This window comes from Drosophila elegans, unplaced genomic scaffold, assembly GCF_018152505.1.
Source record: "Drosophila elegans isolate 14027-0461.03 unplaced genomic scaffold, ASM1815250v1 contig_476, whole genome shotgun sequence".
Lineage (NCBI taxonomy): Eukaryota > Metazoa > Arthropoda > Insecta > Diptera > Drosophilidae > Drosophila > Drosophila elegans.
The window spans coordinates 24311568-24326767 of record NW_024545863.1 but is presented as its reverse complement, the minus strand read 5'-3'; the positions used below and the strand labels follow the sequence as shown (position 1 = coordinate 24326767).

Below are 15200 nucleotides of genomic sequence, written 5' to 3'. Positions count from 1 at the left end.
AGTCATTTTGTTGAAAGAGCTAAAAAATGTATGTTCCCTCATGTGACAAAGCTTATAAGGTATATATTTTACAAATACATCTTAATTTCTCATTGCCTTTTTTATGGAAAAAATAAAAGCATTTTATAACATTAATTTAATGAATCCATTTTGAAAAACAAATTTATATAGTTGATTTACTTTTAGCAGATTTTTAATTTTATACGTTTGAGTTGGTACGCATAAGAATCATAAGTAATAAACAAATAGCTTTCTTCATTGAATTCCTGGCGACCTTGAGGCGCTTGTCACACATTCGGGGCCACCATTATACATGTGGTTTTGTGGGTGTCCCCCACCCAGACCAGCAAGCACTATTCAACGCCTTGCCGTAACACTCTCGAGCGGATTCAACACATCCTTTCTGGCCTCCGACCGAAGAAGAAGACTCGTAGTTATTAAATTATCTCAGATGCGATAATAGCATACTTAAGCCACCACCACACCTCGTGCTCGTCTTCTGCCTCTTCTCTCTATTGATGGGGCAGCTATAAAAAGCCGCTGATTTTTCTATAGTTTATTCGAATGCAGTCGAGCTTGGACCCGCACTGAGTGCTCCCGTTCCCCGCCAGAGCCCCCATCCCAGCCCCTCTAAGTGGTGCTCTTAAGTTTATGCTGAGGGCAGCACCAGGGCGGTGGCTATGGCAGATTCGCAAAAGGTTTTGGCGCACTTGCGATTTGAATACTTCGGTTGGGGGGAAAAACTAGGCAACTTTTCACTTGTGTGTTTGGCTTTTGACAAGCGCCTCTACGTCATAGAAAATTTTGTAAAATAAATTATGAGATAAATAGATACAGAAACGGAATCTTGTTTAGTCGAATGGATTTCGCAAGGCAAGGAAAAGCTGTGACGTCAAAAGAGCCAAGGTTAAAAAGTAATTAAGCCTGGTCCGGGAATTACCTTAATTTACTTTTTTTGCAGGAACAAAGAGGCAACCATTCTAGATGAGCGTCAGTTGGATTGTATTGGCCAAAATCAATCGCAATGTTGGTCTACCAACGGAACTCGGAGATAATTCTATTGTCGTTATAGAGGTAATTTAACTGATTGACATTATTAGTTTTAATGGTAACACAGTACGCTTGATTTAAAAACTTCGCGATTATAAAACTGAAGAAGTGATTACCAAACTCTATATCCAAAAAGCTAAAATAAATAAGATATTTATTAGTTTTTAAGAAGTTTATCCATTAATACGTATTATCCATTACGTAGTTTTATCCTTAGATTAGCTAATTTGTTTCAAAAGTAATACCAGATATTGTTAAGGTCTTTAAATTGTAGTGTAGTGTAGTTTGTCATTCATTAGTTTTGTAATTAAAGCCCTCATTAAAAATGTGTTGCACTTATAGAGTTTCGATCTACCACCACAAAATTAGCGATAATCGAACGGTGATATATATGCCTGAATTATCATTTTCAATTCACTTCCTGCCAATGAAAGGCAGACAAATTCCCATTAAACATTAATCGCTAGCTTGGGCGAGCGGAGAAACCACACACAGTGGCACATAAGATTTGACCCACATTGGCAGTATGCGGAAGTTTGGTGAATGGAACTCCCGCTGCGCCACCCACCACCCACCATCCACATATTTCAACTCCACCCACTTCATTCATGAAAAGCCTCAAAGCGAGGACATTGAACCGCTAGGGAGGAGCTAATCAGGGAGTTTTGGAATGGGGGTGGATGCGTGGGTGGCTTTGAGGTGGTGGGTGGCTATGGGGTGGTGGGTCCATCCAGCAACAAATGCCGCAGGAGAGAGCCAAGGATAGAGAGAGAGTGAGAGAGCCAGGTGGGCTGCCACATTGTTGACAAACAAACCTGTAGCCGCTGGCCAACACGTGGCCTTTGCCCCAGTGGGTGGTGGTTCTGGTGGTGGCAGTGGCGAGCCACCAGGGCGCATGCTCCGCAATCGCAGACAGCTGAGCGCGAAGCCGTGACGTCGCTATTGATTTTTACACAATCGCCGGACGCGCATCGCTGCAATTGGAGTTGCACGGAAGAACAGGAGCCACAGAATGCGCTAAAGGATCCGCAGCGCATCCTTCGAGCGGCTAAAACAGAGGCTTTCTTGCAGGCGCAGCTTGGTGGTGCATCCGCACCAGCGGAATCGAACCGAAAGATGATCAAACTGCGACCATATGTGCCCTCCAAGCGAATTGCCATACGGGACTCCTCCATCGATGAGGATGCCAGCGACGATGTCGAGGACGAGGTGTTCATCAAAGATGCCAGGTCAGCGAAGGTAAGTATCCGTACATCGAAAATCAAAAAGAGATGTTCGATCTGAAAGTGAAATAAAATTATTCGTTAGAAGGGATAATCAAAAAGTGGATGGACTTCGTCCCAACATTCATGTGTACAGATAAAGAAATTTTGTGTTCAATTACGTTGACTCTATAAAGTTTTTTTCAATTCAAAATGTTTTTTTCGGTGAAAAAGAGTTCTTGTTTTAAATTCTGCTCAAAGCTGGATAAAATATTGGCTGCCATATGCCAACTTCGGTATTGTTATCTTTTAAAAAAAAAATATTTATGTAAAGAGCAAACCCGTTCGAATTTATAAAGGCATTGTAGTTGATCCTAGTTGATTGTCTCCTGAAACGGACTAACCCTTTTCCACTTTTCACCCACAGCGCAGCGAGGAGCAGGGTCTGAAGCGGCCCCTGATGGCGCCGCGTCGCAAGCACAGTCCTGGGGCCGGCGCCGGATCGGGATCGGGGTCGGCTCCCATTATGAAGCAGCACAGGAGGAGGCGCTGCTGCCGCTGCTGCGAGCCCTTCTGCTACGCCCTGGCCGCCCTGACGGTCCTTTGCGCCCTGCTCAGCCTGGCGGCCCTCATGCTGACGCTCTTCCCGCTGCCCCTGCAGCGCATCCGCCACTGGTGGCGCCCCGATCCCGCTCAGCTGGTGGGCCTCTCCGCTGGCGGCTCCTCGCGCATTGCCTACGGCAGCTCCCTGGGCAGCGAGTTCGTGCCCTGCACCCAAATCAGCGTCCAGAAGCGCTGGAGCCGCAGCTTGGCCCGGATGAACAGCGAGAGTCCCGTTCGAGCGGCCGATCTCAATGGCGACGGCATCCAGGACGTGGTCTTCGGTTATGGCGTCGACGACAACATCCACTACGAGGGCATTCCCCTGCCGCGCTGCCAGTCCGCCCAACAGGGCGAGGAGGTGCCCTGCGAGGGCGGAGTGGTGGCCCTCAACGGCATTGATGGATCCATCCTGTGGCAGTCGTGGAGCGTGGCCAATGTCTTCTCGCTGCACTGCAGCGCGGATGTGGACGGTGATGGAGGAACAGACTGTGTGGCCGCTGGCAGACTGGGGGTAAGTTGGATCTCTAGAATTACATACTCTGTTATTCAAAACAAGCAATTAAAAACAGATGGCGCCAGCAATTCTAATTGAAATTCGTAACTAGTCGAAAGCGACATCTGTTGTGAAACGGGAACGAAAGCTTATCATTGACGTCACTAGTTATATTTGATTACGACAAATGAGTGTAAATAAGCTCTAAAATAATTGTTTGTTTTGAGAAATTGTTAATGTGTGAAAAAACAAATACCTCCCAATTACTGGCGTCTAGCACATGACTAGAATCTGCTTGCCAAGTCCTAGATTGTTTAGTTTTAGATAACTCAAAAGAATTATACAACAATCCAAAACGTAGGTGGCACAATTATAATCCCTAATTGTTTTTCTTACTTACAGATGATCTACGCCATAAATGGCCGCACTGGCTCCGTAATCTGGCGCTTCCGGGAACTAGAAGTGGAGACTAACTCACCCATCGTGATGGACCTGTACACGATCAATGTGCTCCGCGATCTGGACGGAGATTCGGTGCCGGAGATAATAGCCGCCCATCTGGAGGAGCGCGAGGAGTCCAAGGCGGGGCACATAAAGCTGATCTCGGGGAAGACGGGCAAGGTGATCCGGAGTATTCCGACGCCGTACCGCGAGGAGATGTTCGTGCCGATCCAGCTGCTCACGCAAGCGGATGGAACGGAGCTCCTGCTCATCGTCACCGGGGGTCAGAACACACCGGGTGGCGTTTACTCCCTGCGACTGCACTCTCTGATGGCGCACACCAGCGAGAAGCACTTCACGCCGCTCCACCGACAGCAGGGATCGGGGATCATGGTGCCAGCCGTACTCACCGACCTCAATGGCGATGGCATCTCGGATGTGGTGGTGGCCGCCTTCAACCGGAGCGTCCTCGCCTTCGACGGAGCCAACTACTCGATGGTGTGGAACTACACCTTCCCGGCCAGCGAGTGCGTCAGTGCCATTGTGCCCGGGCTCTTCGACCACGACAATGTCACGGACTTCATGGTGAAGTACAACACGGGACCGGGCTTCCCGGTGTACTACTACTCGCAGACCACCATCCTGAGTGGCAGAACCGGACAGCCCCTGCTGAACGCCATGATGACGGATGCGGGTGGGGCGAATAGCCTGCTCGGCGGCGTCTCCATCTCGCAGAGCTTCGGCGGCGACTTCTTCCTGCACTGGCAGCTGCAGTGCCGCAATCGTCCAGATGCCCGGGATGCCTACGAATTCGTGCCCGACAGCGACATCATACTCCAGGCCAGGGCGGATACTTGTCGTCTGCGCTACAACGAGTCCACGGTGCTCAAGCTCTACGGGATTGCCAGGCACATAGAGCCGCCGGGAGCGGTGCTATTCAGCACCGATGACCTGGAGGTCCAGCTGAATCGCACACAACGACCGGCGGCCGCCGGCAAGAAATCCCCCCTGAAGCATCCCAAGCTGCTCAAGAAACTGCTGGCCGGGAATCGTGAGCAACTGCTGCGCCAGGTGGCCGCCGTAGCGGGGATGGGTACTGGGATTGGTACCGCTACCAGTAGCGGCACAGAGAAGCCGGGCAGGCGTCCAAAACCCCACCACCGACACAATCCGCTGATGGAGCAGCAACTGCAGGAGCTGCTGCCCCAGGGAGCAGAGAACGAACTGCCCGGCTTCGGAATGGGTGGTGGTTACCCCAAGGAGGCCTTCAAGGAGTTTGTAAGTGGCTTACTTTTTATATTAAAACCGCTTTATTAGTTCGATAAACCAAAAGTAAAATATATAGAACGAAAAAATGGCTAACCCTGACAGGGAAGACATTAACAAAATATTATAAACTAAGTTTGTACGTCAAAATGCCAATTTATAAAAAAAATGAATTTAAGTCAAAGTGAATGAAAATGAGATTTAGAATTCCTAGTTGTACAATTTTTAAATATTTTCTTAAAGCCTTTTTCGAATTTAAAATAATTTTAACGTGTAAATCTATTCATTTATTTTCTGCCTGACTATATTTTTTATTTTTCTATAGTTTCTAAGGCTTTTTTCCAATACTATGCTATCCACTAAAGACTCGCTTCTCTCCGCAGAAGGACTATGACAACCTGCCGCTGTCGCCGGAGAATGCGAATCCGCTGCGCCTGCCGGAGGAGTACGAGTTGGTGTACAACGACGAAGTGCCTCCGCTTCTGGAGCAGAGTGACCGGCCCATCCACCTGCGGTCCAAGTACCCCAGTGCCGGCAGTCGGGATGTGCGCAGCGGGTTCATCGAGGCCGCCACCACCACCAGCACCAGCACCACCACCACCACCCAAAGGACGCCCAGCACCACCGGACAGCCGATGTCCGCGCAGTCACCGCTGAGCCTGTGGGATCTGGAGCTGGACAACGAGGCGCGGGAACAAGCTGCCGATGCCCAGGCCCAGGATGCCAACAAAAAGCAGAGGAGGCGTCGCAAAAGACGCGAAAGTGCTTCCGGAACCACGACTGCCGCTGGCGAGGATTCCGCTGGGGCAGAGGAATCCGCTGGCGCAGACTGGTACTTGGCTTCCATCTCGTCCACCGGTGTCCTGCTCAAGGCGCTGGGAAACGCCAGCTCCTCGCTGGATTTCGCCTTCGTTCTCAACATCCGCGAATCGGAGGCCTATCCACCACTCTTCTCGCCCCAGGATCTCAGCTGCGTCGAGGAGAAGATCAGCGCCTATAAGAGTGAGTAACTTGAATAATTTAACTATTTAAAGTTATATTAAAAGTATAGTTTATATGATAAGATAATCATGGCTCACATCCATAAGAACTAGATTTAAAATTGATATTCATGGGTAAAAGGTAATTTGTTAAAAAGAAAATGAAATGAAAAAATATATATTTATAGATCGGGGTTTGATTTATGGCCTATCTAATGTTAGATGGCAATTTTTTTTTTTTTAATTTTAAATTAATAACTTTATAACTTCGAAAACTGGTATTTGTTTGGCACATTGCTTTAAGATGCATTTTTATTTGGTTTTTATACCCTTGCAGAGGGTATTATAATTTCAGTCAGAAGTTTGCAACGCAGTGAAGGAGACATCTCCGACCCTATAAAGTATATATATTCTTGATCAGCATCACTAGGCGAGTCGATCTAGCCATGTCCGTCTGTCCGTCTGTCCGTCCGTCTGTCCGTCCGTCTGTCCGTCTGTCCGTCCGTTTATATGCAAACTAGTCTCTCAGTTTTAAAGCTATCTGCATGAAACTTTCCCAAAAGTTGTCTTTCTATTGCAGGTAGTATATAAGTCGGAACGAGCCGGATCGGACGACTATAGCATATAGCTCCCATAGGAACAATCGGAAAAATAAATGAAAAAAAATTATAACTTTGCTGTTTTTTAATTTTTTGTTTAGTTCTTCGACATATAGCAATAGTTATATATTTCAGAATTATGGTTTAAATTTCATCAAAATCGGACGACTATAGCATATAGCCCCCATAGGAACAATCGGAAAAATAATTGAAAAAAAATTATAACTTTGCTGTTTTTTAATTTTTTGTTTTGTTCTTCGACATAAAGCAATGGTTAAATATTTCAGAATTATGGTAAAAATTTCATCAAAATCGGACGACTATAGCATATAGCCCCCATAGGAACAATCGGAAAAATAAATGAAAAAAAATTATAACTTTTCTGTTTTTTAATTTTTTGTTTAATTCTTCGACATTTAGTAATGGTTAAATATTTTCGATTTACGGTTTAAATTTCATCAAAGTCGGACGACTATATCATATAGCTCCCATAGGAACAATCGGAGAAATAAATGAAAAAAATTATAACTTTTCTGTTTTTTAATTTTTTGTTTAGTTCTTCGACATTTAGTAATGGTTAAATATTTCCAATTTACGGTTTAAGTTTCATCAAAGTCGGACGACTATATCATATAGCTCCCATAGGAACAATAAAAATATATAAAATAACTATCAAATAATTGAGCTGCAAATCATCATAGCTTCAATGTTTTTAAACTTATACGCAAGTAAATTATAATTTTAATGTTTTCAAAAATGTTTAATTCTTGCAATAGCTGCAAGGGTATATGAACTTCGGCTTGCCGAAGTTTGCTTTCTTTCTTGTTTTCTAATGTAATGTTTTGTAATTAGAAAATAATGATGATTCTTACTTTTTTATTTGGTTGTTTTCTAACGTAATGTTTTTTAATTAGAAAATAAGGATGATTCTTACATTTTTATTTGGTTTTTTTTAAATGTAATGTTTTTTAATTAGAAAAAAAGAATGATTCTTACTTTAAATCCATACTGTAATTAATTTCACTTTTTGATAAACAAATTTATTAAGTTAGTATTGGCAATTTCACAACAATAATTTAATATTTAATTTTTTTCATGTATAAAATTTGTTTACTCGTTCAATTTTCCTTAACTCACTGTAATAACCAAATGTTTTCCATTTGCAGGCTACACCATTGACAACCTGCGCGTGTTGCGCAAACAGTTCCTGAAGCAGTGCCTCAGCGAGCGCCTGGTGGACGCGGAGCCCGCCCTGCCCAAGTTCGAGTCGCAGCTGGTGGTGACCCGCATCGGGATCACGTGCACCTGCCGCTCCCTGCGGCCTGGTGAGGTCTGCTCGGAGCTGGATCCCGTGGACTCGCAGCGCTGGACGGAGTTCATGGGGAACTCGGGTCATGGCTTCTATGCCAACCACTAATCGCTAATCGCTAATCGCCGCTGGCGGCGGAGGAAGTCGCAGTGCAGGATTGGGTCCTTTTGGCCACCGTCGCTGGAACTTCCCGCCCCGGCCAATCTCTTTCTCTCGATGTCTCTGTCAACAGTCACTATTGTAATTTATCGTCATTTGCGTGTTGTGGGGTTTCTTGTAATCGTAACAGTATTGACCTGCGTGTATTTGTGTATATTTTACGAGTTCTTTTGACAAATAAAACTAATCCAATTTAAAACGCTGCTGGGTTTTAATTCTAAAGAACTAGTGGCGAGAAATCGTAGCGTTAAAAGGCTTAAAATCAAACTTATAGTTCGTTGGAAAACTTTTAAGTTGTGTTTAATTCTGCAAAAAAATACCGTTTTGTACACTGGTAAGAAAAAAACGTAGTAAATCCAAATATTTTGAAAAAATCTTTAAAAGTTTTTCTTTTAACTATTTTTGAAATTGAATTTAGTATCTGCAAATGTAATTTAAATTTAAACCATATTTAGATTATAAAAAATGTATTTAAACCAAATGGAATTACTATAAATGTAATGTTTCCATCATTAATTAAAGTACCTAATATTAAATCGTGGAATTTAATATGCATTGTATTTAAAATTATGATTTAAATATTACATTTTTATAATATTCCATTGTTTTATCTCTGTAAAATCAAGCAAACTCTTTAAGCAGATAAAATGAAATTTTTGTTTTTTTGAGCTTTCAAGGCCTAATATTGTTCTGTATCCATTCGATAAACGCCGAAGTTTTTGTGTAAACGGCTGGCCAACCAATCATTCCGCAAATTGGTGGTCCATTTGATGTGATGCCGGCCAGATATACATATTCGTTGAGGCCCTGTCCCATGGTGGCCATCAGTGGACTGCCAGAGTCGCCCACACAGGTGTCATTCCCATCCAGGCCGCCGGCACATATTTGGGAATATATATCGAAATTTAGATCTGGAGACTTCTCTGAGCACCTATCCAAGTGCCTTTTCCCAATGATGCCGCTTAACAATACTGGACTGTGTCTTCCAGTTTCCGTCTTTCCCCAGCCGGCTATTCGAAAGCCATAGTTGGTCCGGAAGTTATGGGGTCCCCGAACACAAATCGGTCTTATTCCCCGCGAATAGCTGGAGTAATTGGATAAACCTAAGTCTTATCATTGTGTTGGGAAAATGGTTACTCACCGCACTGGCATCCGGAGGCGCAGCAGAGCGATGTCGTTTTGGTTTATTCTCGTGCCGCCCATGTGATATTTCTCGTGCACAACAATGTTCTCCACTTCGACTTCCTCATGGGGGGAAGCACAGAACCTCCGTGCTCCGTGGAATGTGCAATCGGGATTGCTGGTAGTGTCATGCTCGCCCAGTCGGACGCTCTTGAGGATCAATTCGCTTGGCATGTTGTACACACAGTGGGCTGCGGTCAGAACATAGCGATTGTTGATCAGGGAGCCCGCGCAAAACGAATTTATTTCCCAGGACGATAGATTCTGGTATAGAAGCATAGCCATCCAAGGATAGCCGTTGGGAGTCGCCTCACTGCCACCCATGATTCGCACCACGGCTTCACTTTGTCCGCAAATCTCTGTATTCGGCAGCTCGTTTCCCGGCATTGGGCAGCAAATCCTCCCTTTGTCGATGTTGTATGCCGCCTGTCCTCTGTCCGCGAACATGCGAGTATTGTACAAGTGCGGGCAGAATTCCAAACTTGTGCTTCTCTCATCGGGTTGACAGTCTAAAAAACGCATCAGGAAATTTTAAGTGCCGACTTATACAAAACAAATGCATGTGAAAAAGGAGTTTCTTAAGAAAAATTTGGCTATGGAGTTAAATAAGAGGGTATCAAGACCAGCGTGACTCAGCGTGTTTTCTATAACTTAAATGAACAAAATCAAATCTAAAGTATATATCTGTAAGCACCCCACGTTTAAATTACATTTATTCAAGTCTCAAGAAAATGAATCAAATGCAAATATATCATTAATTAATTAATTAATTACCAGACTCCGCTGAACGAGCCGCAAGAAAAGCATGGATCACAAGCAAGATACACAATTTAACGAACATGTTGAGCAGTCAACGTTTGCAAAAAGACTGATTTTTTTAATACCACCAAACCCCTGACGATAAATTATTATCGCTTTCATAACCGCCTTTCAGCAGAGCTTATGAGTTGAGAACAAAAATCGGTGCTTTATCCCAAAACTGAAATAAATATTTGAGGGAAATACAAACATTTATATATACATTTTAAAAAGAATTACATTTAATTGTTATATATAAATTTATATATGTAGCTGATACAACCGTTTCTGTCTTGACTTTTCCGAAAAATAACGTTTTAAATAACTTACAAGTGTCTTTGTAATTCGAGGATGTATGATTTAATTATTAACCAAGTTATATTTCTAAGCTTCTAAGCCTCCAGATTACTCTTGATCCATTCTGTAAATGCTTTAACTTTCGTGAATACCGAAGGAAATTCTTTCGTTCCGCATTGTTGACCTCCATAAGAGGTGATTCCGACAACAACTTCGAATTCATCGAAGCCCCGACCATGGGTGGCCATCAGTGGTCCGCCGGAATCACCATTACAGGTGTCATATCCATACCGTGACCCAGCACATATTTGTATCGAAGATGTAAATTGCAAGTGGGAATATGGCTTTTTGCAAACATTTGCATTTTGTTTAACAACGGTGGTTTGTAGCAACACGGGACTGGCTTTTCCGGTTTCCGTTTGACCCCAGCCGGCTACTTTTAATTTGGATTTCCTAAGGGAAAAGCGGCGGAACGGCAGACAAATTGGTCTGATTTCTGGCGTGAAGCTAACGTTGCAGAGAAATTTCGATCAGGATGGAAAGCTTTTCGTTGGGTCAGGAGACCATTACTCACCGTACTGGTATTTCCAGTCTCAGCAGGGCGATGTCGGAATGAAATACATCGCTTTCGTTGTAGCCCGGATGCAAAATATACTTCTCCACGTCGATTTCCAGCGGACGGGGAGCACAGTGCTTCTTTAGGCCGTTGCCCCGATCCTCGCAGTCGATATCGGAGGTGGTGTTATGCTCGCCCAGGCGCACCCTTTTGAATTCTAAGTCCGCCGGCATTCTCGCTCCTTTTATCAGACAGTGGACTGCGGTCAGGACGTAGCGGTTGTTGATCAAGGAGCCCCCACAAGCGGGAACCAGCGGCGCATACCAAGTTTTGGTGTTTCGATATAAAAGCATAACCATCCATGGCAGCGAATTAAGCTCCACCTCCTTTCCACGCGTAATTCGGTAAACGGGTGGACTTTGACCGCAGATCCTATTATTTGGTAGCTTATTTCCCGGTTCGGGACAGCAGTAAAATGAGGATTTGTGTTGTCCACACTTTCTTTGCTCAAGCATTTTCTTTTGGACCGAGGTTTTGTCCTTGAGCTGGACAATCTTTACCAAATGGTGGCAACGAACCAGCTGGACACATTGCTCGTCCGGTTGACAATCTGAAAATTATATTGATGGGATTTTATTACAAAACATAAGCCAAACTTTTCGCAATGCTTATAGATCTAAAAGCTTTTTTATTATCGTTTTATATAGGTATTGCTGTATAATACGTTTTTTTTTTGTGTAAAAATATAGTCAATGGCATCATCCCCAAGTAAATTTGTACATGTTTAAAAACAATGAAGTTTTTTTTTAATAATATTTTTTGGTACTCTGTATAACATTTTTTTCCCTCTGATGACAAGCAAAAACGAACTAGTCTTTCAGTTCTAAAACTATCTGAACTAAACTGTCCAAAACTCCCTTACGCAATAAAATATCTCTCGTAAACTTCAACTTGCCGACGTTTGGTTTCTATATTGTTAGCTTTGTAAATCACATTTTTTGAAGTATGCCAAAAAAACACAATGATTGCGCACGATTAAGTAAACAATTCTTACACACTTTCAATAGATTCAGCTAAAAGTACCAGCAGAAAAGCCAGCTTCGGGATCAAAATAAACGCTTTTGTTTTTAAAAACATGTTCTCCAGTCAACGCTTGATATAATACTGTTTCTTAGCATGAGCATTAGCCTTTGAGCATGAGTGGGTTGAATGCATGGAATTTTGTAAAAATCAAAGCACAAAAACATTTAAATTTCTGAATAATCAGCTGACAAGAAGTCGGCTATTAATATTAGTCAGTAATTTTTCTTATGCAAATATTATTGTGTAAAAAATTCGCTATTTATTTGGTGAGCCCCTGCAGTTTGTATTTACATATGTATATATAGACCTGCAGTATTTTCACACGTTTAATTCTGGTCAATGGTAATAGAGCCAGATACAATAGTATTACGGTATTTTTATTGCATTTATATCTTGTTTACATTAATAAAAGTTAATTTAAATTAGTTGGAAAGTGTCGATTATAAACACATTCAATAATTAAGTCAAATCGATGTAAAGAAATACATAACAATACATTTTTTCTTACTTGAACTGTAGATCCAAAAATGTTCATACTTTTTTGTTTGAAAAATATTTAAACATATATATATATATATGAAAGTTAAGTAGTACGAAAAACAATTTATCACAGTAGAAGAATGAATAACTGAGATTGTGATTAATCACCCATATCAATGCATTGCGATGACATTTGTCATGGCCAAAAATCGTCGATAGCAGCAGATAATGCTGACCAGAGTCATATGCTCCCTTCTCAAAAATAAGAGTTAAGAAAGCAACAATTATTAATTTTAAGATATATTTAAATTACAAAACAGCATTACGTTATCTCGTTATTTATCATTTTGATATGTATGCAACTTGATCTATGCCAATACTCCACATCTTTCCTAGTTTTCAAGATCTGAGAACTTAATGTTGATACAAAACTTTAAAGAAAGCCTATTTCGGTAAGCTGAAGCTTATATACACCTGCAGCGCGAAGAAAATATATTGTTTATATTAAAAATATTCTATTATTGTTTATTGTTTATTCTTTTATATCAAACTAGATGGGATACAGAAACCTATTTTTTTTAATCAGGGGTTCTCAAAACTGCCTCAAGGCAGTTTAACTTAACTCAGCCATCAAAAAAAAAAAAAAATGAATTTGATTTAAGCTTGTGCATTTACAAAACAATTGTGCTAATTTTGCATAGCGGTGTCTTAAATAATGACTTCTCTGAGGAAACTACTGACTTAAAAAATATGAATTAGTTTATATAAGTTCGGAGGCACATATGTAAGGCTAAGCCAGGTAAGTCAGTTTAATATAATATTAAAATGATGTGTTGTCATTAAATATTTGTCTTGTAAAGTTTGAAAACATCTTCTTTAATTTTCCAATTGGAACAGAAAGAAAGCCCAGTGATCCGATTCAGCGTTCCCTGGGCTACGTCGTCCCGCTATCTTGACTGCAGAAACAGCTGATCAGGGCTGCAGACACCCGGGCGACGCGCAGCGGGTCAATAAATAAAAGCTAACTTTTGTTTTATTTTAATTTTTGCATGTCCGGCCCTTAAATCACACAATCCAACAGCATGGGCATCCTTGAGAAGATTGCGGAGATTGAGCGCGAGATCGCGCGTACACAGAAGAACAAAGGTTTGCGAACATATCAGAAAATAACTTGACACCGAGAATCGCCGCGCTGGCCATCGGAATTTAGGTTAGGATTTGCCGACTACCGTCTAATTCGGTGTGTTTTTAACCATTTCCCCAGCCACCGAGTACCATTTGGGCCTGCTGAAGGCAAAGTTGGCCAAGTACCGCACCCAGCTGCTGGAACCATCCAAAAAGGGCGAAAAGGGCGACGGATTCGATGTGCTCAAGAGCGGAGATGCGCGGGTGGCTCTCATCGGCTTTCCCTCCGTGGGCAAGTCCACCATGTTGTCCACCCTGACCAAAACGGAATCGGAGGCGGGTGAGTGGATGAGTGGATGAGTTAAGCCTCCCGCTATAATCCCTAACCCAATGTCCATACCTTCATCCTGGCAGCAAACTATGAGTTCACCACTTTAACCTGCATTCCGGGCGTCATCGAGTATCAGGGTGCCAACATTCAACTGCTGGATCTGCCCGGAATCATCGAGGGCGCCGCCCAGGGCAAGGGGCGTGGTCGCCAGGTCATCGCCGTGGCCCGTACCGCCGACCTGGTACTGATGATGCTCGATGCCACCAAGCCAAATGTCCATCGGGAGCTGCTCGAGCGGGAACTGGAGTGCGTGGGCATCAGGCTGAACAAGCGCAAGCCCAACATCTACTTCAAGCAGAAGAAGGGCGGCGGCCTGAGCTTCAATGCCACCTGTGCGCTGACTCGTTGCAACGAGAAAATGGTCCAGACCATCCTGCACTCCTTCAAGATCTTCAACGCCGAAGTGCTGTTCCGCGAGGACTGCACCGAGGACGAGTTCATCGACGTGGTCACCGCCAACCGAGTGTATCTGCCCTGTCTGTACGTCTACAACAAGATCGATCAGATCTCCATCGAGGAGGTGGACCGCCTGGCGCGCCAGCCGAACTCGATTGTGGTCAGCTGCAACATGAAACTCAATCTGGACTATATGCTGGAGGCGCTCTGGGAGGCGCTGCAGCTGATCAGGGTCTACACAAAGAAACCGGGTGCTCCGCCGGACTTTGACGACGGCCTGATTCTGAGAAAGGCAAGAAAACCAACTTGGCAGTTTGCACAATTTTCAATGTTACCTTGAAACAAGTCGTTACAATTTAAATCAAACCCCAGAGACCCTTAAAATTCGTCTTAAGAAATGTCCAATTCTGAGATAAGCAAGATAATTGCATTTTTGCTCATACGCTAGTGCTCATTCCAAAATTCCAATTCTAACATTTCACTTAAACAAATCTTTTGAAGAGTATTTCGATATTCGGTTCCCGAAACTAGCCCGATATCCTGCAAAAACCCATCTAATATATGACTTCCTTTTTCTCTCAGGGCGTCAGTGTGGAGCACGTGTGCCACGCCATCCATCGCACGTTGGCGGCCCAGTTCAAGTACGCACTGGTTTGGGGCACCTCCACGAAATACTCGCCGCAGCGCGTCGGAATCGCCCACGTGATGGCCGACGAGGACGTCATCCAGGTGGTAAAGAAGTGAAGATTGTTGCAGATGAAATATATATTCTATGCTAAAACTAAAACCG

The 15200-nt window shown here is 43.3% G+C and overlaps 4 protein-coding genes across 6 annotated transcripts; 2 read left to right on the top strand and 2 right to left on the bottom strand.

Moving 5' to 3' along the window:
- The first annotated feature begins 778 nt into the window (after positions 1-778).
- On the top strand, positions 779-8062 carry LOC108136913. Of its 2 annotated transcripts, XM_017258376.2 has the most exons (7): positions 779-906; positions 962-1074; positions 2122-2289; positions 2680-3366; positions 3751-5067; positions 5439-6057; positions 7801-8062. In XM_017258376.2, exons 2-7 carry the CDS (start codon positions 985-987, stop codon positions 8049-8051), a joined length of 3132 nt encoding a protein of 1043 aa, XP_017113865.1. In that variant the 5' UTR covers positions 779-906; positions 962-984; the 3' UTR covers positions 8052-8062. The 2 variants fall into 2 exon arrangements, with proteins under 2 accessions (XP_017113865.1, XP_017113866.1); XM_017258377.2 differs by lacking the exons at positions 779-906; positions 962-1074; positions 2122-2289; positions 2680-3366 and adding an exon at positions 3570-3586.
- A 100-nt stretch (positions 8063-8162) lies between these two features.
- LOC108136914 (spaetzle-processing enzyme) lies at positions 8163-10138 on the bottom strand. The gene is made up of 3 exons (XM_017258379.2): positions 10059-10138; positions 9244-9793; positions 8163-9186 (listed from the first exon to the last, which is right to left on the bottom strand). The coding sequence occupies exons 1-3, from the start codon at positions 10123-10125 to the stop codon at positions 8775-8777; spliced, it is 1029 nt and encodes a 342-aa protein (XP_017113868.1). The 5' UTR covers positions 10126-10138; the 3' UTR covers positions 8163-8774.
- A 223-nt stretch (positions 10139-10361) lies between these two features.
- Positions 10362-12076, bottom strand: LOC108136677 (spaetzle-processing enzyme-like). Of its 2 annotated transcripts, none has more exons than XM_041709355.1 (3): positions 11994-12076; positions 10954-11545; positions 10362-10886 (listed from the first exon to the last, which is right to left on the bottom strand). In XM_041709355.1, the coding sequence occupies exons 1-3, from the start codon at positions 12070-12072 to the stop codon at positions 10475-10477; spliced, it is 1083 nt and encodes a 360-aa protein (XP_041565289.1). In that variant the 5' UTR covers positions 12073-12076; the 3' UTR covers positions 10362-10474. The 2 variants fall into 2 exon arrangements, with proteins under 2 accessions (XP_041565289.1, XP_041565290.1); XM_041709356.1 differs by having other exon boundaries at positions 11990-12070.
- Positions 12077-13418: 1342 nt separating this feature from the next.
- LOC108136957 (developmentally-regulated GTP-binding protein 2) lies at positions 13419-15197 on the top strand. The gene is made up of 4 exons (XM_017258442.2): positions 13419-13644; positions 13763-13963; positions 14038-14702; positions 14993-15197. Exons 1-4 carry the CDS (start codon positions 13581-13583, stop codon positions 15152-15154), a joined length of 1092 nt encoding a protein of 363 aa, XP_017113931.1. The 5' UTR covers positions 13419-13580; the 3' UTR covers positions 15155-15197.
- Positions 15198-15200: the final 3 nt, after the last annotated feature.